Source organism: Dendrobates tinctorius, unplaced genomic scaffold (assembly GCF_039654945.1).
Source record: "Dendrobates tinctorius isolate UK_male_01 unplaced genomic scaffold, ASM3965494v1 ptg000460l, whole genome shotgun sequence".
Classification (NCBI taxonomy): Eukaryota; Metazoa; Chordata; class Amphibia; order Anura; family Dendrobatidae; genus Dendrobates; species Dendrobates tinctorius.
This window is the reverse complement of record NW_027362122.1, coordinates 538,337-562,159: the sequence shown is the minus strand read 5'-3', so window position 1 is coordinate 562,159 and position 23,823 is coordinate 538,337. Positions and strand designations below refer to the sequence as shown.

The 23,823-nt window shown below is 44.1% G+C and overlaps 1 protein-coding gene across 3 annotated transcripts in view; it reads left to right on the top strand.

Annotated features, from left to right (window-relative positions):
- MTRR (5-methyltetrahydrofolate-homocysteine methyltransferase reductase) overlaps positions 1-23,823 on the top strand; it is a 700,332-nt gene that overhangs the window by 168,625 nt on the left and 507,884 nt on the right. For all 3 annotated transcript variants that reach the window (XM_073564571.1, XM_073564570.1, XM_073564569.1), the window contains exons 5-6: positions 4,319-4,673; positions 7,478-7,600. In XM_073564571.1, coding sequence (XP_073420672.1) covers positions 4,319-4,673; positions 7,478-7,600 — 478 coding nt within the window. The remainder of the gene's footprint in view (positions 1-4,318; positions 4,674-7,477; positions 7,601-23,823) is intronic.

The window sequence follows — 23,823 nt, the reverse complement described above, 5'->3', positions numbered from 1 at the left end:
ATTGTTTGGGCACACGTCGGGGCTCGGAAGGGAACTAGTGACGATTTGAAATGCCAACTTGATGGAATGGTCTGCGGGCATCATGTTACGTTTGCAGAGCCCCTGATGTGCCTAAACAGTAGAAACCCCCCCACAATTACCCCATTTTGAAAACTAGACCCCCCAAGGAGCTTATCTAGATGTATGGTGAGCACTTTGAACCCTCAAGTGCTTCACAGAAGTTTATAACGTAGAGCCGTAAAAATAAAAAATCATATTTTTTTTACAAAAATGATATTTTTGCTCCCAATTTTTTATTTTACCAAGGGTAGCAAAAGAAATTGGACCCCAAAACTTGTTGTGCAATTTGCCCTGAGAAGGCTTATACCCCATATGTGGGAGTAAACCTCTGTTTGGGTGCACGGTAGAGCTTGGAAGGGAAAGAGCGCAGTTTGACTTTTTCAACGCAGAATTGGCTGGAATTAAGATCGGACATCATGTTGCGTTTGTAGAGCCCCTGATGTGCCTAAACAGTGGAAACCCCCCACAAGTAACATCATTTTGGAAACTAGACCCCCTAAGGAGCTTATCTAGATGTGTGGTGAGCTCTTTGAACCCCCAAGTACTTCACAGAAGTTTATAAAGCAGAGCCTTGAAAATAAAAAATCATTTTTTCCACAAATATCATTTTTTAGCCCCCATTTTTTTATTTTCCCAAGGGTATCAGGAGAAATTAGACCCCTAAAGTTGTTGTGCAATTTTTCCTGAGTACGCTGATACCCCATATGTTGGGGTAAACCACTGTTTGGATACATGTCGGGGCTCGGAATGGAGGGAGCACTGTTTGACTTTTTGGACGCAAAATTGGCTGGAATCAATGGTGGCGCCATGTCATGTTTGAAGACCCCCTGATGTGCCTAAATACTGGAAACCCTCTCAATTCTAACTTATCCCTAACCCCAACACACCCCTAACCCTAATCTTAACCCTAACCCCAACACACCCCTAACCCTAATCCCAACCATAACCCTAACCACAAGCCTAACCCTAATACCAACCCCAACACACCCCTAACCCTAATCTTAAGACTAATTCCAACCCTGACCCTAATTTCAGCCCTTACCATAATCCCAACCCTAACCCTAATTCTAACCCTAACCCTAATTGCAACCCTATCCCTAATTGCAACCCTAACCCTAAGCCTGATTGCAACCCTAACCCTAATTCTAACCCTAGCCCTAATTCTAACCCTAAAGGAAAAATAAAAATAAATATATTTTCTTTATGTTATTATGTGTCCCTAGCTATGGGGATGATAAAGGAGGGCTTTATTTACTTTTTTTGTATTTTGATCACTGTGATAGTTTCTCACAGTGATCAAAGTGTACCTGTAAAATGAATGAATGAATCCGCCCGTTGGCAGATTCGTGGACGCACTGTGCATGCGCCCTCCATTTTGTAAGATGGTGGCACCTATGGAGAGAAGACGACGGGACACCGGGAGGTACCTGGACTCATGAGGTACCAGGGGGGCTATAGGGGGCGAGCGGAGGGGGAGCAAATACTGACGTGGCGGCCGATCGCCGCCGTCAATAGGTGGGGGTGGGGTCAGATCATGTTCTCCAGCCATGTCGATGCTATTGCAGCATCGGTCATGGCTGTATAATAATATTTCATCAAATTTCATTGATGAAATAATACTATCGCTCTGATTGGCTGTTTCAATTTTAACAGCCAATCAGCACGATCGTAGCCACGTGGGGGCGAAGCCACCCCCCCTGTGGTGAAGTCCCTGTATCTGCGGGTCGGGTGACCTTTTAGTGACCCCGATCACCCGACCCGCAGGGGGGCTTTAAAGTCCTGACGCCACATAGACGTCACTGGTCATAATGGCACAGGTTTTCATGACGCCTATGTGGTGTCATTGGTCAGGAAGGGGTTAATGAGTTTGTTATTCCTATGAACATTTAAAAATTGATCAAAACGTCATATGAACTCTTCAATACCATTACAAATGACAACTTGTCATGCAAAATATTAGCCTTCACATGGGTCCATCAACAGAAACCTAAAAACAAAAACCAATGACAGATGTGTTAGGTTTTTTTTTATCATTTTACTCCACTTATAATTTTCTTTCTTGTTTTTCAGTACTTCATATAATAAAACAAATGGTGTCTTTCCAAACTTCAAGTTGACCTGAAAAAAGGATAATACTGGCAGGAAAATAATGTAAATTGCTCTTGGAGTAGGGGGGAGGAAAAAAAAACAGAAGCACAAAAAGGAATAATGGCTCTGATGGGTGAAACTACCACCAACAGAATCTCTTTGTTACATAGTGTAAAAAATTAGACATTTCCCTCTTATATCTTTATCAGCAAAGCTCTTTTTAACAAACATTGTCTAACCTCTTAAAAAATTTGTCTGAGATTTAGAACAAAGCCACAATCTGGAAATGTGTTAACATAATATATACAGTCATATGTTAAAGTTTGGGCACCCCTATTAATGTTAACCTTTTTTCTTTAGAACAATTTTGGTTTTTGCAACAGCTATTTCAGCTTCATATATCTAATAACTGATGGACTCAGTTATATTTCTGGATTCAAATGAGATCTATTGTACTAACAGAAAATGTGCAATCTGCATTTAAACAAAATTTGACCGGTGCAAAAGTATGGGCACCTCAACATAAAAGTGACATTAATATTTCATAGATCCTCCTTTTGCAAAAATAACAGCCTCTAGTCGCTTCCTGTAGCTATTAATGAGTCCCTGGATCCTGGATGAAGGTATTTGTGACCATTCCTGTTTACAAAACAATTCCAGTTCAGTTAAGTTTGATGGTCGCCGAGCATGGACAGCCCGCTTCAAATCATCCCACAGATGTTCAATGATATTCAGGTCTGGGGACTGGGATGGCCATTCCAGAACATTGTAATTGTTCCTCTGCATGAATGCCTGAGTAGATTTGGACCGGTATTTTGGATCATTGTCTTGCTGAAATATCCATCCCCTGCGTAACTTCAACTTCGTCACTGATTCTTGCACATTATTGTCAAGAATCTGCTGATACTGAGTTGAATCCATGCGACCCTCAACTTTAACAAGTTTCCCGGTGCCGGCATTGGCCACACAGCCCCAAAGCATGATGGAACCTCCACCAAATTTTACTGTGGGTAGCAAGTGTTTTTCTTGGAATGCTGTGTTTTTTAACCTCCATGCATAACGCCTTTTTGTATGACCAAACAACTCAATCTATGTTTCATCAGTCCACAGGACCTTTTCCAAAATGTAACTGGCTTGTCCAAATGTGCTTTTGCATACCTCAGGCGACTCTGTTTGTGGCGTGCTTGCAGAAACGGCTTCTTTCACATCACTCTCCCATACAGCTTCTCCTTGTGCAAAGTGCGCTGTATTGTTGACCGATGCACAGTGACACCATCTGCAGCAAGATGATGCTGCAGGTCTTTGGAGGTGGTCTGTGGATTGTCCTTGACTGTTATCACCATTCTTCTTCTCTGCCTTTCTGATATTTTTCTTGGCCTGCCACTTCTAGGCTTAACAAGAACTGTACCTGTGTTCTTCCATTTCCTTACTATGTTCCTCACAGTGGAAACTGACAGGTTAAATCTCTGAGACAACTTTTTGTATCCTTCCCCTGAAAAGCTATGTTGAATAATCTTTGTTTTCAGATCATTTGAGAGTTGTTTTGAGGAGCCCATGATGCCACTCTTCATAAGAGAATCAAATAGGAGAACTACTTGCAAGTGGCCACCTTAAATACCTTTTCTCATGAATTGATACACCTGGCTATGAAGTTCAAAGCTCAATGAGGTTACAAAACCAATTTAGTGCTTCAGGAAGTCAGTAAAAAGTAGTTAGGAGTGTTCAAATCAAGAAAATGATAAGGGTGCCCATACTTTTGCACCGGTCAAATTTTGTTTAAATGCAGATTGCACATTTTCTGTTAGTACAATAAACCTCATTTGAATCCAGAAATATAACGGAGTCCATCAGTTATTAGATATATAAAACTGAAATAGCTGTTGCAAAAAACAAAATTGTTATAAAGAAAAAAGGTTAACATTAATAGGGGTGCGCAAACTTTAACATATGACTGTAACATGAGTTCTCTATTCAGTCCAACACTTCCAGTCCAGCAGCAATGATGAATCCTCAGTCATTCTCTTGGCTGCTGCAGGAAGTCACTTGTGTTAGCTGGGACATTTGCATATATTACTAATATGTTGGTTCTTCCACATAAATATTATCAATTGTCATTATCAATTGTGACCAGCTCAATCAAATAATCACAATTTTTTTTTCTGTGTTTCAGTTTAGAGTTGGTTGTAGATCCATGGATTAAAGACCTTTGGGTTGCCTTAGAAAAAGAATTCTTAACTAGGGAAGAAAATGAAAAAGTGATTGCAGAACTCAAGAATCTAAACAGCAAAAACCCAGATATGATGAAAGTACCAGGAAATTTGGGCATAGACATAGAAACTATTAGTCTCCGTAGCGAACTGCCATTGAGTTGTACATCGTTACAGAAAGTTGGGTCAGATACTTGCAAAGAAGAAGTTGAACATTCCCTTGTTCATTCAGTGCCTCCTCTGTGTGATTGTAGCCTTAATATTCCTTCTCTTTCTCCACTTCGTCTGGATATACAGATTTTTGACTGCATAGCAAAGGTAAGTTTTATTGCTCTGCCTGACAAGGTGGTGGCCAAAAACCCACCAGCTGGATGTATGAAGCCTGAAATAGGATGAGTTCTCGCCAAGCTATCAGAGGGACTCCTACACATTTATTGAGGTCCGATATTATTGTCAGCGTTTACAAGTAACCATTAATATACAACTTAATGATGCCTTAACGCATTCTATTCCTTATGCTATATACTGTGTGTAAGAACAATGACTGAGACAAAACCATGTACTAATATAGAATATTTATTATACACACAGTTATCCAGTCTATTACATACATGTATATTTATACGCAAGCTGGGTTCACTGTACTAATACAGTAATAGCACAACAATACCTCACAACCACACATTGAAGCCCATAATCACCTAATGATATTTTCCACCCACGTTACCTAATCACAGACATCCTATGTCAGCCCATGCACCTAACAATAATAACTGTCCCTATATGGTGATTAGAGGGTTAATAGTTAGGGTTTGCTATACAGGGGGTTAACACAGAGTGCTTGCAGGGGTCTCAGAGGTTACCTAGCCTAGTGTGCTCATCATGATGCTCATGTAGTCAGAGATTCTGGGCTGCTATTGAGATTTTAAGCCTAGCATAAAAGGGGCATGGCCAGTCCCAAGTGTGCGAGATGATGTCGCCAGTCTATTGTATTTTTCCCTACCCACTGGATAAGGTTCATCCCCCAATCCTGGCTGCACCTGTTTTTCTGGACATTGACTGGACATTCCTTTGTCTCTCCTCATCCTCCTATGGTATTATATATATAATATGTATTGTGACAAAGTCACATAGTGGAGATTGCAGATCTCCTGTATTGAAAGCCTTTGCTAAAAGGACTAAGCAACTGAACTCTAAGCAAGGTGGGCTAACCAGCACTATTGAGTGGACTCGTTCCTTTTTTCTTTTACTATGTGCCGGATGAAAGCTGTATTCACGTTGTCTGATGATGGGTTTTATGAGGACTGCAATAAACCATCAGACATTAAATAGAAATTGTTGCTGTCTCTACCTCTCCAAGAAGCCAAGTCAGTCAATCTACCACAGTTGAGAAAGTGCTAGAAGTGCAGGTAAGATCCCAAGGAAGCAAGAATGTCGGCTGTGGACAAACTCTATGTTCTGGGTGATGGTGCCCGTAAGGATGAAACAGTGGTCAGACAAAATGGAGGAGCTGATCAGGCACTTGGTCCAAAGCTAGCAGCAGCTCCAGCGGCAGCACCAGCAACAGCTGGCACAATAAGAGACAAGTAAGCTGCTGATGCAACAGCTCTAACAGCAACAGAAGATTGAGTTACTCAGAGAGGCGATTTGTTGCAAGGTGGCACCTCGGATCCCAAAGTCAACTGATGATTTCTCTGTCCAAAAGACGTTGAGGAAAGCCTTGAAAATTACCCAAGGTGACGACACACAGACCTTTTTGACGATTATTTTTTAAGAGTGTGAAAGTGAGAAACTCCTGCCAGATCAGTGGACAGGAGTCTTGGTGCCATACTTAACGGGAGAGCCACAAAAGGCCTACTATGATTTGCCCTTACAGGACGCTTAAGAAAATGTAAAACTGAAAACAGAAATATTGACGCGCTTGTGGGGTGACAATGACTGTCAGGGCACACAACTGGTCCACTTCTGGGGAGATCACCGTGACAAATCCCCTCGTTCCCAAATGTTTGAATTCCTGCACCTCTTCCAAACGTTGTTACAGACAGAGTGCTCTACCCCAGTGTAGATGGTAGAGCGAGTTGTAATGGACTAGTTTGTGCACTCCCTTCCGATCCCAAAGCAATAATATTTCTATAGAACAAAACACATTGTGCGAAGTCTAATACCAATAATACTGCTATAAACCTACCAATACAAAAGACAAATATTTCTGTCATATAGTGCTGGATACCAGTTATGTGAATAAATACTTACAGTACAGTTATATATAGGGTTTCAGAGTTGAAATTCTTTCTGATTTTGAGTTAATTTTTCTTGTTTTCCATGTGGCCCATCAATCGAGTGGAGCAAGGCAGAGAGAAGCTCTCTGGGTTTAGTCTCTCATTCTAGTCCAGGGTCAGGTTTTTATTGTTTTCTCTGAAAGCTTTTGAAAGCTGCTGCACTCCTTTGATTCATGCTTTCAGTTGTTCATGCATCATAAAGGTTCCCTTAGAAAGTAGAGTATTTGACAATTTGGGGTCCTGGCTGCTAGGGTTTTAGGTGTATAAATATAATCTGTAAGGCTGGGTTTACATTGCGTTCCCCAGCTGCGTTTAATGCATCCGTTACATAGCAGCATTAACGCTATGTAACGGATGTGTTAACGCACCATTGACTGCAATAGACAAGTGCATCGGTAACATATGTCATAATCTGCATGCGTTAGTGATGTGCCGGCATTCTGTGACGGACCCTCAGACGCGGTCTGCAGTGTCCGAGGGTCCATCACTGCTAGCGCAGATGAAGAATCTGCTCTAGCAGGATCGCATAACGCGATCATAAAAAGAAGTTGCGTTAGCGCAGTCCGTTTAACGTATGCGTTGAACGGACTGCTCTAACTCAATGTGAACCTAGCCTAAGGCAGCCTGTAACCAAATGTTCAATTCCAGTGCAGGAAACATTTTTAGGCTGTCATTGCAGCCAATATTTTGGCTTTTGTATGAAGAAGCTTGCTGAATGTAGGACTTATCTATGTATTTTATTTATTTAGAAATTAAAAGTATTTTGTGAGCCAAAGTAATTTTCTCTTTGTCCAAGTAAAATAGTGACTAAGCCATTGAATATTGCATTTCCTTTCATTGCAGGAAATTGATGTAAATTTGCTGTACCCTGAAGATGAGATTTTCATAGTACCCATCAGACAAGCAAAGAGACTCACTACAGAAGATGCTGTGAAAACAACTTTAATGCTGGAGCTCGATATTTCAGTAAATATCAGTTTTGCAGTTACTGAGTCTAACGCTAATATAACTAAGGGTTGATCATTTTTTACTAATTTAGCAAAGCATATATGGTTTTCCGACGAGCTATGGTGTCAACTAGTGTTATTAGTTAGTCTTTTTTGTTTGGTTTATTTGTAAAATTAAAAGGGTTTTCTTATCTTATCTCGACTAACAATTTTTGGTCTGGCAGCCTAATATTGGATATTGACAGTCAGAGAATGCTATGGGCATTGGAGAGATTACAGAAGTGATTTTCATCTTTTTTTTCCTTCGTCTCATTGGGGGACACAGGTACTGTGGGTGTTTGCTACTGCCGTCTGGAGGCTGACACTAAGTATAGAAAAAAAGTTAGCTCCTCCTCCGCCGCATACACCCTCGCCTCGATTGCGGGCGGAAACCAGTTTTTTGCTTAGTGTCCTATGGAGGCACACACAGTCTGGATCTCTCCAGGCTATTTTTTTAAATTTTTGGGGGGTTTTCTTGCTATGAAGATGAGACAGGGGCGACGGATCCTATTGAAAGGGTCTGATCTCCCCAAACCATCAACGGGCGAGCACGCGTTGAGTTTCGTCTCCTCGTATCCTTTCCCGCACCGAGGGACAGATCTGGGACTTTTCCCCAGACATCTATTTTTATTTTTTATTTTATGATGATAAGACAGGGGCAACGCATCCTATTGAAAGGATTCGATTTCCCCAAACCATCAACGGGCAAGCACGTGCGAGTATCCCTCCATGTATCCTTTCCCGCGACGTGGGACATTATGCCAGACTTAGCCCTGTCCACCCCTAGGTATTGAAACCATGGGCTTGCACAGAGGCACGACTAGTCTGTGCGACCCCCACTGCTCCACCAACGCAAGACGGCCGTGCTGCATGGCGGCGGACGGTCCCTCTCCTTGCTCCTGCAAGGCGGACGGGGCTAGGGTGCCTGCACCGTCCAAAATGAATTACCCCAGGTGCCTCTACCGAGTGGCTGGAGTAGCAGGTATGGATGGCTGGGGAGGGCCCTGGGCAGCGTTTTGGGTCCAGGTCAGCGGTGCGGCCAGAAGGTTTTGGGACTAGGGCTGCAATCCGGCATTCTCCATTCCACTCCCTCCCCCTCCTCCTCCTCTCCTCCCTCCCTTTACCTGCACGTGGCTCATCAGGGCCACGGATGTGGAGGACCGCCAGCGGAGGTGAAAGAGAGCGGCTCATGGAAGTACCAGTGGGATCGCCGGGATAGCGGGGCCTCCAGTGCATGGGCGGGCGGTGACTAATTTAGCCCACGGCTTCAGCCTAGGCCGCGGGTGGACGTTCCGCCCGCGACGTGACATCATATCTGGTGCCGCCCCCGTGGCTAGGGCGGGCGCCGGACAAATTGAGGCCCCGGCTTTCAGTACAGGGTAGGCCGCGACCAGGAGAGCACCTCGCCGCCTACCCAGAGGTGAAGGCGCGCATCAGAGGCAGGAGCGCGGGGGGGGGGGGCACACAGGAACAGGGTAAGTGCGATCCCGTTCCTGGAGCCACGCTACGTGCGATAAAGGGTTACCCTCCTCCTCCTTTCCCCTCAAACTCTCATAGATTGTGCCTAAGCAGCAATATGTCCGGGAAAGGAAAAACGCACACGTTCCTTTATGCCGCATGCGTTTCCTGTGGGGTTATGTTCCCACGAGCGCAGACTATTAAGTTATGTGAAGCCTGTGACTCCGAACGTGCCCAGGAGCCCTCCCCTGTGATGGAGCCCAGGCTTCTGGATCCCCCGGAATGGGCGTTATCACTCTCGCGGGCCATGGCTTAGCTTACAAAGGCGATCGAGACCCTTCAGGCCCCGGATCGGGGCAGAAACGACGGCTCGCCTGTCTGGCAAAGGTTCATCCACCTCACAAGAGCCTCCGGCCTGCAGGGGCCGCACTCTCTCTAGGCAGACGCATAGGAAGAGAACCCATACGGCCCCTCCGGGCCCCTCCGGTGCATCGGCATCCGTGAGTGAGGCGTCTCGTTCACCATCACCATTTTCCGGGAGCGAGCAGGGTTCAGATTATGACGTGGAGGAATCCCTGGACCTGGATTCCCCCGGGGTGTCAGGAGACGGTAGACAGTCTCATTGAAGCTGTCAAACAGACTTTGGGTACTGAGGTGGATGTCTCCCTATCCACAGGTCATAAGGTATCCTTTAAGAAGGCCAGGCGACCGCATAGAGTGTTTAGCACTCACCCAGAGTTCAAGGACATAGTGCAGCGTCACAGGGAACGTCCAGACAAGCGTTTTTCAGGCCAGAAAACATTAGAGACGAGATATCTGTTTGCACCAGAGCTCTGTAAGAGATGGGTGGAATCTCCGGTTGTGGATCCCCCAGTGTCACGCTTGGCTTCAAAAACTTTGTTGTCAGTGCCTAGTGTTTCTGCCATTAACCCCTTTCTGCCTTTAGACGTACTATCCTGTCCATGTGCCCTGGGACTTAATTCCCAAGGACGAGATAGTACGTCTAATGCGATCAGCGGCCGGGTGTCAGCTGATTATCACAGCTGACACCCGGCACAATGTGTCAGGGGCGGTCACGGACTGCCCCCGACACGTTAACCCCTTGTACACCGCGATCAAACACGATCGCGGTGTACCGGGAGTTAAAGGGAAGCTTCGGCAGGGAGGGGGCTCCCTCTGTGCTTCCCTGAGCCCCCCACGGCAGCGCAATGTGCAGCGCTGCTGCGGGGGGCTCTTTCCCTACAGGCCCCCGGATCCAAGATGGCGACGGGGGCCTTCGGGGGCCTGTAGGGAGCTGACTTCCTCACTGCCTGCAAAGCGCAGGCATGAGGAAGTCTGCAGAACTGCCTGTGACAGATTGCTGATCTGTCACAGTGATCTGTGAAGTGACAGATCAGCGATCTGTCACATGACAGTGATGTCCCACCTGGGACTATGTAATAAAGTAAAAAAAAAAAAAAAAAAAGTGTAAAAATAATTTTAAAAAAATCGCTAAATAAATTAGTAAAAAAAAAAAAAAATTCCCCGATAAATTCATTTTTTGAAAATAAAAAAACAATAAAAGTACACATATTTGGTATCGCCGCGTCCGTAGCGACCCGCCCTATAAAACTGTCCCATTAGTTAACCCCTTTAGCGAACCCCTTAAAAAATAAAAATAAAAAACGAAGCAAAAAATGATTTATTATCATGCCACCGAACAAAAAGTGCAATAACACACTATCAAAAAGACGCATATAAATATCCATGGTACCACTGAAAACGTCATCTTGTCCTGCAAAAAATGAACCACCATACAGCATCATCCGCAAAAAAATAAAAAAGTTATAGCTCGCAGAATAAAGCGATGCAAAAATAATTATTTTTTATATAAAATTGTTTTCATTGCAAAAAACCGACAAAACATAAAAAAAGACCTAAATGAGGTATCGCTGTAACCGTACCGACGCGAAGAATAAAAGCCCTTTATCACGCGGAACGGTGTAAACGCACCCCCCCAAAAGAAATTCATGAAACGCTGGTTCTTGTTCATTCTGCGTCCCAAAAATCGGAATAAAAAGCAATCAAAAAAGTCACGTGCCCAAAAATGATACCGATAAAAACGTCAACTCGTCCCGCAAAGAATAAGACCTCACATGACTCGGTGGGTCAAAATACGGAAAAATTATAGCTCTCAATATGTGGTGATGCAAAAACTATTTTTACAATAAAAAGCGTCTTTTAGCGTGCGACAGCCGCCAAACATAAAAACCGCCATAAATAGTAAATCAAACCCCTCGATATCACCCCCTTAGTTAGGGAAAAATAATACAATTTAAAAAAAGTATTTATTTCCATTTTACCGTTAGGGTTAGGGCTAGGGTTAGGGCTCAGATTAGGGTTAGGGGTGTGTTGGGGTTAGGGTTGGAGTTATAATTGGGGGGTTTCCACTGTTTGGGCACATCAGGTGCTCTCCAAATGCAGCATGGTGTCTGATCTCAATTCCAGCCAATTCTGCGTTGAAAAAGTCAAATGGTGCTCCTTCCCTTCCAAGCTCTGCCATGCACCCAAACAGTGTTTTACCCCCACATATAGGGTATCCGCATACTCAGGACAAATTTCAAAACAACTTTTGGGGTCCAATTTCTCCTGTTACCCTTAGGAAAATAAAAAATTGGGGGCAAAAATATCATTTTTGTGGAAAAAAATAATTTTTTTATTTTCACGCCCAGGCGTTATAAACTTCTGTGAAGCACTTGGGGGTTCAAAGTGCTCACCACACATCTAGATAAGTTCCGTGGAGGGTCTAGTTTCCAAAATGGGGTCACTTGTGGGGAGTTTCCACTGTTTAGGTACATCAGGGGCTCTCCAAAAGCAACATGACACCCGCAGACCATTCCATCAAAGTCTGCATTCCAAAACGTCACTACTTCCCTTCCGAGCCCCGACGTGTGTCTATACAGTAGTTTTCTCCCACATATGGGGTGTCAGCGTACTCAGGACAAATTGGACAACAACTTTTGGGGTCCAATTTCTCCTTGTACCCTTGGGAAAATGAAAAAATTGGTGACTAAAAGATCATGTTTGTGGAAAAAATACGATTTTTGTATTTTCACGCACGGGCGTTATAAACTTCTGTGAAGCACTGGGGGGTTCAAAGTGCTCACTACACATCTAGATGAGTTCCTTGGGGGGTCTAATTTCCAAAATGGTGTCATTTGTGGGGGGTTTCTACTGTTTTGGTACATCAGTGGCTTTCCTAACGCGACATGGTGTCCGATCTCAATTCCAGCCAAAAACGTCAAATGGCGCTGCTTCCCTTCCGAGCTCTGCCATGCGCCCAAATAGTCATTTACACCCACATATGGGGTATCAGTGTACTCAGGACAAATTGCACAATAACTTTTAGGGACCTATTACCCTTGGAAAAATAAAAATTGGCGGTGAAAAGATCATTTTTGTGGAAAAAATATGATTTTTTTAATTGTACCGCTGTACGTTATAAACTTCTGTGAAGCCCTTGTGGGTTCACAGTTCTCACCACATATCTAGATAAGTTCCTTGGGGGGTCTAGTTTCCAAAATGGGGTCACTTTGGGGGGGTTTCCACTGTTTAGGTACATCAGGGGCTCTCCAAACACGACATGGCGTCCGATCTGAATTCCAGCCAATTTTGCATTGAAAAAGTCAAATGGCGCTCTTTCTCTGCTGAGGTCTGCCATGCGCCGAAACGGTGGTTCCCCCCACATATCAGGTATCGGCGTACTCAGGACAAATTGCACAATAACTTTTGCAGTCCAATTTCTCCTGTTACCCTTGGTAAATTTTAAAAAATTGAACTTGAAGTATTTTTTAGTGAAAAAAAGTTAAATGTTCATTTTTTTTTTAAATATTCAAAAAATTCCTGTGACGCACCTAAAGGATTAATAAACTTCTTGAATGTGGTTTTGAGCACCTTAAGGGGTGCAGTTTTTAGAATGGTGTCACTTTTGGGTATTTTCTATCATATAGACCCCTCAAAGTGGCTTCAAATGTGATGTGGTCCGTAAAAATAAAATGGTGTTGCAAAAATGAGAAATCGCTGGTCAACTTTTAACCCTTATAACTTCCTAACAAAAAAAAATTTTGGTTTCAAAATTGTGCTGATGTAAAGTAAACATGTGGGAAATGTTACTTATTCAGTTTTTTGTGTGCTATATCTCTGTGATTTAAGGGCATAAAAATTCAAAGTTGGAAAATTGCGAAATTTTCAAAATTTTCGCCAAATTTCCATTTTTTTCACAAATAAACGCAAGTTATTTGAATGAAATTTTACCACTAACATGAAGTACAATATGTCACGAGAAAACTATGTCAGAATCACCGGTATCCATGGAAGCGTTTCAGAGTTATTACCTCATAAAGGGACAGTGGTCAGAATTGTAAAAATTGGCCTGGTCATTAACGTGCAAACCACCCTTGGGGCTTAAGGGGTTAAAGACCCCACGGATCGGCTCATAGAGAGTTTGGCCCGTTCGGTTTATGCGGCATCAGGATCAGCACTCTCTCCTTCATTTGCGGCAACGTGGGTAGCCAAGGCCATGATGTCATGGTCAGATTCTTTAAGGTCCTGCAGGATAGAGACCTGCTGACGGAAGTGTCTGAGATAGCAAGTCAGATCGCGATGGCGGGTGACTATTTAATCAATGCATCCTTAGATGCGGCTAATTGCGCAGCACTAGCGGTGACGAATGCAATCGCCATTAGGAGAGTCCTGTGGTTAAGGCTATGGCGAGCTGATTCGATTTCCAAGAAATCCTTGACTTCCCTGCCTTATCAGGGTAGCCGCCTATTTGGGGAAAAATTAGACAAACTCATCTCAGACGCTACAGGGGGAAAAATCAGTTTTCTCCCACAGCAGAAAATTAAACTGCCATTTCGTCAGCCTCAGAAACGCTTTCGGGTATTTCGCAGCCCCGGGTGGATGGCAGCAGCCAGTTCTTCCGCCCCAGCTCGCTACAACCAAGACAAGGATCGTCAGGTCACGTATAGAGCCAGCCCGCTGGGCAGGATGCAAGGCCGCCTGCCCAGGTCAAGGGGGGCCAGGTCCCAGAGACCCTCAGCTAAATGACTCGAGGCATCCGTTACCCGAAGACGGCAGAGTGGGCGGCTGTCTACTCCGGTTCTGCCACGTCTGGGTCGCGGTAGCAGGCGATGCATGGATGGCGGAATTAGTGTCGTCCGGGTACAAAATAGAATTTGTCAGATATCCTCCAAGACAATTTTTTCTTTCCCGGCTTCCCAAAGCGGAATCCCGGGCAGAGGCATTGCTAGGGGCCATCAAGGTACTTCAACGCAACAGGGTCATTGTCCGTGTACCAGAGTACGAGAGAACTCAAGGTTTTTATTCCAACCTGTTCGCGGTCCCCAATAAGGACGGGACAGTAAGGCCGGTTCTGGACCTAAAGCTCCTGAACAGGTTCATCAGAATCAGACACTTTCGAATGGAATCCCTCCGTTCAGTTATATTGGCCATTTAGCAGGGAGAATACTTGGCCTCGATCGACATCCAGGATGCTTACCTGCACGTCCCTATTTTTCCCCCCGCATCAAAGGTTCCTACGTTTTGCAATCGATGGTCGGCATTTCCAATTTGTAGCTCTGCCTTTCGGGTTGGCCACCGACCCAAGAGTGTTCACGAAGGTGATAGCGGTCGTCATGGCCATTCTACACTCTCGGGGCATAATGGTTTTACCGTACTTAGACGACCTCTTGGTGAATGGTCCGTCCTTTCGGGCATGCGAGGAAAATGTCAACATCACACTGGATACCCTATCCCGCCTAGGGTGGTTGGTCAAAGGAAAGAAGTCATCCCCTGTCCCAGCTCAGAGGGTTTCGTTCCTAGGGATGATTTTCGACACCTCCCGAGGGTTGATAGTTCTCCCTCAGGACAAGGCTCGAGCGCTCCGGCAGGGAGTTCGGAAACTTCAACAACCAGGCCCTCACACCATTCGGTTCGGGATGAGGGTTCTAGGGAGGATGGTGGCGGCAATGGAAGCGATTCTGTTTTTCCCAATTTCATCTTCGTCCCCTGCAGCATGCTCTCTTGACATCCTGGGACAAGAGTCCATTCACGCTCGATCATCAGTGCAGGTTGTCCTCTCGAGTCAAACGGTCACTGCAGTGGTGGACGCGCGACTCCTCTCTTCTTCAGGGGAAACATTTTCCCCCAGATCAATGGCTGGTGATCACAACCGATGCGAGTCTCCTCGGTTGGGGAGCAGTTTTCCGCCATCACACGGCACAAGGGCAATGGTCACAACAGGAGACACGCCTTCCAATCAACTTGTTGGAGATACGAGCGGTGAAGTTGGCACTGCAACATTTCCAGCACTTTCTAGCAGGACGTCCTGTCCGGATTCAATCGGACAACGCCACGGCGGTGGCGTGCGTGAATCATCAGGGAGGCACGCGCAGCAGGGCAACCATGCGCGAGATAGAGTATGTGCTACGCTGGGCCGAGGGGAACCACTCGGTAATCTCAGCAGTCCACATAGCAGGTGTGGAAAATTGGGCAGCAGACTTCCTACGCCGGCAGAGTGTCGTGTCCGGGGAATGGTCCCTGCACCCCGAGGTCTTCCAGCAGATTTGCCAACGGTGGGGGACACCGGATGTGGATCTGATGGCCTCCAGGGTAAACTCCAAAGTGGCCGTGTTTGTCGCTCGGTCTCAAGACCCACGAGCAATCGCAGTGGATGCGTTGGTCCTACCATGGAACCAGTTTCGGCTCCCATACCTGTTTCCCCCGCTGCCACTACTTCCAAGGGTCATCAGGAAAATCAAGACAGAGGGGGTTCCGGCAATTCTGCTGGCCCCGTCGGGCATGGTACACGTATCTAGTGCAGCTCCTCGCAGACGTTCCTTGGCGTCTGCTGGAACGACCAGACTTACTGTCTCAGGGGCCGATCTGCCACTCAAACTCAGGGGCCCTGTGTTTGACGGCATGGCCGTTGAATCTTGGATTCTGACCCAGGCAGGGTTTGGGCGTGAAGTGGTTGCTACAATGTTTAGCGCCCGGAAGCCTACCTCGGCGAGAATTTACCATCACACTTGGAAGGTTTTCTTTCGTTGGTGTCGAGAGCACGGGGTTGCTCCACTGTCCTTCTCGGTCCCCAACATCCTGGCTTTTCTGCAGTCAGGTCTAGACGCAGGGTTGGCCCCAAGCTCCCTTAGGAGACAGATATCGGCCTTGTCTGTCCTCTTCCAGCGAAGGATCGCTACTAATGTGCAGGTCAAGACGTTCATTCAAGGGGTCTCTCATTTGGTACCCCCCTATAGAGCGCCCATAGACTCCTAGGACCTTAACCTGGTCCTGAGTGTCCTGCAGGAAGCTCCTTTTGAGCCGTTACAAGAAATTTCATTAGCATACCTTTCCAGAAAGGTCGTATTCTTGGTAGCCATAACTTTCATTAGGCAGGTCTCGGAGTTGGCAGCCCTATCTTGTATAGCACCGTTTCTTACCTTTTACAAGGATAAGGTAGTTCTTAGACCAGCTCCCCCCTTTCTGCCGAAGGTCGTGACCTCATTTCATATTAATGAGGACATTGTTCTGCTTCATTTTGTCCAGCGCCAGTACATAAGGTGGAAAATGCGCTCCACACATTGGACCTAGTGAGAGTGCTCAGGAGGTACGTGTCGCGGACGTCACCTTTTCGCCAGACAGACTCACTGTTTGTGATCCCCGAAGGGCGCAGGAAGGGGCTCGCAGCCTCAAAGTCAACCATAGCCAGATGAATTCGTCTTAACTATTCAAGAGGCTTACCGTGTTAGAGGCGCACCGACTCCATCAGGGATAGGGGCGCACTCTACTCGGGCAGTGGGCACCTCTTGGGTACTTCGGCACTAGGCTTCGGCTGAGCAGGTATGCAAGGCGGCAACCTGGTCCAGCCTGCATACGTTTTCTAAGCATTACAATGTGCATACTCAGGCTTCGTCAGATGCGAGCCTGGGTAGAAAAGTTCTCCAAGCAGCAATGCCGCACCTTTAGACAGGAGGTGCATGTGGCTTGGATCGGTGTGTCAACTTCCCACCCAGGGACTGCTTTAGGACGTCCCACAGTACCTGTGTCCCCCAATGAGACGAAGGAGAAACATGGATTTTTGTGAGTTCTCACCGTAAAATCCTTTTCTCCGAGACGCTCATTGGGGGGACACAGCACCCACCCTATTAGCCAGGTGGCTCTTGTTTATTTAATGAATATGGTTCCTTTTTAAATTAGGGTGGTCCTTTTTCAGGCATATGGTATTCTGCTTTAAGGCTAAATTTGTTTTGTGTTCTCCTACTGCTGTTGCACTAAACTGGTTTCCGCCCGCAATTGGGGCTAGGGTGTATGCGGCGGCGGAGGAGTTAACTCTTTTTTTGAATACTTAGTATCAGCCTCCAGACGGCAGTAGCATACACCCACAGTACCTGTGTCCCCCAATGAGCGTCTCGGAGAAAAAGATTTTACGGTGAGTACTCACAAAAATCCATGTTTCTGGTCTCTCACACTGTGCTCCGTGACCACTGTGGACAATAGTGGCAGCACCGCTATCTCTATTGGTTCTGGTAGTCACATTGTCATGGAACGCCAGTAGTAGGAGTCTTATGCTGAATATAACTAGACTCGATAGAGTCCTTAACGTAAAGACCCTCATCTTTGTAATATGATGTATAATAAAAAATATATACCTTTTTCTCCACTTATAAGCCACCACTCTGCATCCTGAACTCATAATTATCTATGAAAAACTTCTAAAATCGATCTTGCTAAAAACAAGACAGACTACTATGGGGAAGGGCTAAGTAGGGGAGGAGAGAGACCAGAGAGAACAACTCAGCCATGCACAAAGAGGGTTAATGATTCCCATTAAAGGAATCTGCCTGTGGATTTTTGCTATCTCATCTGAGAGCTGGGTAATGTAGGCAAGTTGTGTCTGAGCAATGATAAGCTACTAAAACAATCATTGGAAGCAAACAAAACCACTGAGCTTTATAAGAGACACATTGCTGAAAGCATGCTGTAGTGGTTAAACAGCAGTATCTTCAGATTACATAGCAAAAACCTGTTGACAGATTCCCATTAACCCCTTTCTGACATATGATGTACTATCCCGTCCATGTGCCCTGGGACTTAATTCCCATGGACGGGATAGTACATCATCGAGATCAGCTGCGCTCACGGGGGAAGCGCCGCTGATCGCGGCCAGGTGTCAGCTGTGATAATGTGCTGCTCCCAGCACATTAACCCCCAGCACACTGCAATCAAACATGATGATGTGCTCACGTTGTTCTGAGGGCCTCCTCCCTGCAGGCCCCTGGATCCAAGATGGTTGCAGGGGCCTTCCAGCTCCTGTAGGCCTGCACTGTCTGTCAGATCGCTGAAAAAAATATTCCCCAATAAAATCATTTCTTTTTGTAAATAAAAAAATAACACAATAAAAGTAGACATATTTGGTATCGCCGCGTACATAACGACCCGCCCTATAAAACTGTCTCACTAGTTAACCACCCCTTTAGTGAACCCCTTGAAAAAAAAGGCAAAAAACAATGCTTTATCATCATACCGCCGAACAAAAAGTGCAATAACACGTGATCAATAAGACAGATATAAATAACCATGGTACCGCTGAAAATGTCATCTTGTCCCGCAAAAAATGAGCCACGATATAGCGTCATCAGCGAAAAATTAAAAAAGTTATAGCTCGCCGAATAAAGCGATGCAAAAATAATTACTTTTTATATAAAATTGTTTTTATTGTATAAAAGCACCAAAATATAAAAAAATTATATAAGTGAGGAACTTCACCAAAAAAGAAATAAAGATGGCACTCACCGGTTAACATCTTTATTCTATTTCTTTAAAACATCGGCATAGGGAGGATGGGAGCAGGAGTGGGGATGACGACAGCTGTTTCGCGCTGCAGTGACGCTTCTACTGGTCTCCTATGCCGATGTTTAAAAGAAATAGAATAAAGAATATTTTAACCGGTGAGTCCCATCTTTATTTCTTTTTTGGTGAAGTTGCTGTACTTATTGCTTTGGAGTGGCACCCCGGTCCATGGAGAACTTCTTATACTGCACGCTTTTCTAGGCGGCAGTTCACACAGGCATGTGCACAATGAATGCATTTTCTTGTTGTGCGGATTAATTCCTTGTTGGAGATTATATAAGTGAGGTATCGCTGTCATCGTACTGACCCGAAGAATAAAACCACTTTATCAATTTTACCACACACGTAACGGTGTAAACCCCCCCCCGCCCAAAAAAGAAATTCATGAATTGCTGGTTTTTGTTCATTCTTCGTCCTAAAAATCAGAGTAGAAAGCGATCAAAAAATGTCACGTGCCCGAAAATGGTACCAATAAAAATGTCAACTCGTCCCGCAAAAAATAAGACCTCATATGACTCTGTGGGTCAAAATACGGAAGAATTATAGCGCTCAAAATGTGGTGATGCAAAAACTATTTTTTGCAATCATAGAATCATAGAATCGTAGAGTTGGAAGGGACCTCCTGGGCCATCTGGTCCAACCCCCTGCTCAAAGCAGGATTCGCTAAATCATCCCAGTCAGATGTCTGTCCAGCCTCTGTTTGAAGACTTCCATTGAAGGAGAACTCAACACTTCTCGTGGCAGCCTGTTCCACTCATTGATCACTCTAACTGTCAAAAAGTTTTTTCTAATATCTAATCTGTGTCTCCTCCCATTCAGTTTCATCCCATTGCTTCTAGTCTTTCCTTGTGCAAATGAGAATAAAGTTGATCCTTCTACAATGTGACAGCCCTTTAGATATTTGTAGACAGCTATTAAGTCTCCTCTCAGTCTTCTCTTTTGCAAACTAAACATTCCCAAATCCTGCAACCTTTCCTCATAAGACAGGGTTTGCAGACCGGTCACCATTCTGGTCGCTCTTTTCTGAACTTGCTCCAGTTTGTTGATGTCTTTTTTAAAATGTGGTGCCCAAAACTGGACACAATATTCCAGATGAGGTCTGACCAAAGAGGAGTAGAGGGAAATAATGACTTCACGTGATCTAGACTGTATGCTTCTGTTAATACATCCTAGAATTGCATTTGCCTTTTTTGCTGCTGCATCACACTGTTGACTCATATTCAGTCTGTGATCTATTAGTATACCCAAGTCTTTTTCACATGTGCTGTCACTTAGCCCTATTCCTCCCATTCTATATATGCTTTTTCCATTTTTATTGCCCAGATGTAGTACTTTGCATTTCTCCCTGTTAAAAACCATTCTGTTAGTTGCTGCCCACTTCTCCAGTTTATTTAAATCTTTTTGAATCCTCTCTCTCTCTTCTCTAGTATTAGCTATCCCTCCTAGCTTTGTGTCATCAGCAAATTTAATCAGTTTACCCTCAATTCCTTCATCTAAATCGTTGATAAAGATGTTGAACAATACAGGGCCCAGGACAGAGCCCTGTGGTACCCCACTTCAGACATTCTTCCAACTGGATGTGCAGCCATTTACGACCACTCTTTGGGTCCGATCACTAAGCCAGTTATGAATCCACCTAACAGTTGCCTTGTCCATTCCATACTTAATCATTTTTTCAATAAGGATTGTATGAGAGACTTTGTCAAATGCTTTGCTGAAGTCAAGATATACTATATCTACAGCATTTCCTTGATCCACCCAATCAGTGATACCGTCATAGAAGGAAATTAAGTTCGTCTGACATGACTTATTAGTTACAAACCCATGCTGACTCTGTTTAATCACTTCATTCTTATCCAGGTATTGACATACATGTTGTTTAATAATTTGTTCAAAGATCTTTCCTGGTATAGAAGTCAGACTCACCGGCCTATAGTTACCAATAAAAAGCAATAAAAAGACCTGACTGCAGAAAAGCCAGGATGTTATAGACCACACATCTAGATAAGTTCCTTGGGGGTTCTAGTTTCCAAAATAGTGTCATTTGTGGGGGGTTTCCACTGTTTAGGCACATCAGGGGTTCTCCAAATGCGATATGGCGTCAAGCCAATTCTGCGTTGAAAAAGTCAAATGGTGGTCTTTCCCTTCCTAGCTCTGCTATGTGCCCAAACAGTGGTTTACCCCCACATATGGGATAGCAGCGTACTCAGGACAAATTGCACAACTTTTGGGGTCCAATTTCTCCTGTTACCCTTGGTAAAATAAAAAAAATGGACCTGAAGTAAGTTTTTTGTGAAAAAGTTAATTGTTCATTTTTTTAAAAAAGCAGTCAAAAAATTCCTGTGAAGCACCTGAAGGGTTTTTAGAATGGTGTCACTTTTGGGTATTTTCTTTCATATAGACCCCTCAAAGTGACTTCAAATGTGATGTGGTCCCTAAAAAAAAAGTGTTGTAAAAATGAGAAATCGCTGGTCAACTTTTAACCCTTATAGCTTCCTAACAGAAAAAAATTTTGGTTCCAAAATTGTGCTGATGTAAAGTAAACATTTGTTACTTATTAAGTATTTTATGTGCCGCATCTCTGTTTTAAGGGCATGAAAATTCAAATTTAGAAAATTGTGAAATTTTCAAAATTTTCGCAAAATTTCCATTTTTATCACAAATAAACGCAACTTATATCAAAGACGTTTTACCACTAACATGAAGTACAATATGTCACGAGAAAACATTGTCAGAATCACCAGGATCCATGGAAGCATTCCAGAGTTATTACCTCATAAATGGACAGTGGTCAAAATTGTAAGAATTGGTCCTGTCATTAACGTGCAAACCACCATTGGGGGTTAAGTGTTCTCTCTTCCCATACTTACATTTCTCAGTACTGCTGTATTATGTTCTCCATATCGCTTCTGAATACATGCTGCGTAGATGCAGGATTGTAGGAATCCCTCATGTCTCTGTGCAGTATATGGGAGAAATTTATAGTAGCTGGTCTCTGCACAAAATGTAGAAAGCTGATGAAAATTGCAGGAATAACGTCAGACATTGCTAGAAATAATGTTACTCTTCATGTATACACATATGACAGCTTCTTCTTTTGGCTATGTTCACTATCAGCATTTTTGCTGTGGTTTTTTTTTCCGCTGCCAAAATTTGATCTTTTGGCAGTAAAAACAATGATTTTTTTTTTTTAATACAGTGAGTTTTACTCACCCAAAACGCAGCCAAAAATCATTTGATGAGTTTTTTTTTTGCATCATTTTATTCAGTCTTTCATTGCTTTCTATAGGTGAAAAAATGCTGCAGTTTTCAAATTCATTCAGGAAAACCAAAAAGCATGTGCACGACATTTTTGAAATCTCACAGTGCTTGCTGGTATTGTAAAATGCAATTTTTATTTTGCATAAAGAGACAGCAAAAAACATGGTAATAACCTAGCCTAAAAGTCATCTAAAACTGTAGTCATCATATGGCAGAGAGTTCCATAGTCTCACTGCTCTTACAGTAAAGAATCCACGTCTGTGAGTATGCTTAAACCTTCTTTCCTCCAGACGTAGAGTATGCAGTCTAGATCACGTGAAGTCATTATTTCCCTCTACTCCTCTTTGGTCAGACCTCATCTGGAATATTGTGTCCAGTTTTGGGCACCACATTTTAAAAAAGACATCAACAAACTGGAGCAAGTTCAGAAAAGAGTGACCAGAATGGTGACCGGTCTGCAAACCCTGTCTTATGAGGAAAGGTTGCAGGATTTGGGAATGTTTAGTTTGCAAAAGAGAAGACTTAGAGGAGTTTTAATAGCTGTCTACAAATATCTAAAGGGCTGTCACATTGTAGAAGGATCAACTTTATTCTCATATTCACAAGGAAAGACTAGAAGCAATGGGATGAAACTGAATGGGAGGAGACACAGATTAGATATTAGAAAAAACTTTTTGACAGTTAGAGTGATCAATGAGTGGAACACGCTGCCACGAGAAGTGGTGAGTACTCCTTCAATGGAAGTCTTCAAACAGAGGCTGGACAGACATCTGACTGGGATGATTTAGCGAATCCTGCTTTGAGCAGGGGGATGGACCAGATGGCCCAGGAGGTCCCTTCCAACGCTACGATTCTATGATTCTATGACCTGCGTTTTTGTTTTGGTCCAGGATTAGAAGTATTGGGATCCATTTCTAACTGTATAAAAAAAAAATTTAAAAGAGAAATCCATGCCATAGCGATTAAATTCTCACAATACGGTAAGTACTGTATATCCAAGACCACAGTACGTGTACTCAGCAATGCTTGGGCAAAGCAAGGGGGCTCTATATTGAATCAGGATCCCCATATAATGCTCCATATAGTTTATGAGCCGATATAATGCTCCATACAGTTCATGATGTGCCCATATAATGCTCCATAAAGTCCATGATGGGCCCATATAATGCTCCATAAAGTTCATGATGGATCTCTTAAGAGTCTCCATACAAAAATATGTCCCATATAATGGCCCCTTAAGATGCTCCACATTAAAATATGCCCCATATAATGCTGCACAAGGGTTATTGATGGCCCCATAAGATGCTCATATATTGCACAACTGATATAATTATACCCAATAATGTTGCTGCAATAAAAAAATTACATACTCATCTCTCGTCGCTGACCATTGCTCCTCAGCGTCGCCGGCTCTCTGCATTGACTGTACAGGCAAAGGGCGCCCACTAACTCCATCATCACGTCCTCTGACCTGAACATCACAGCCAGAGGACGCAGAAGACACAGCGCGGCAGTGGAACAGGGACAAATGAATATCGCTAGTTCCGGGGCCCTGAGCAAGTAGTGACACAGGCACCTGGTTCCAATAGCGCGCAG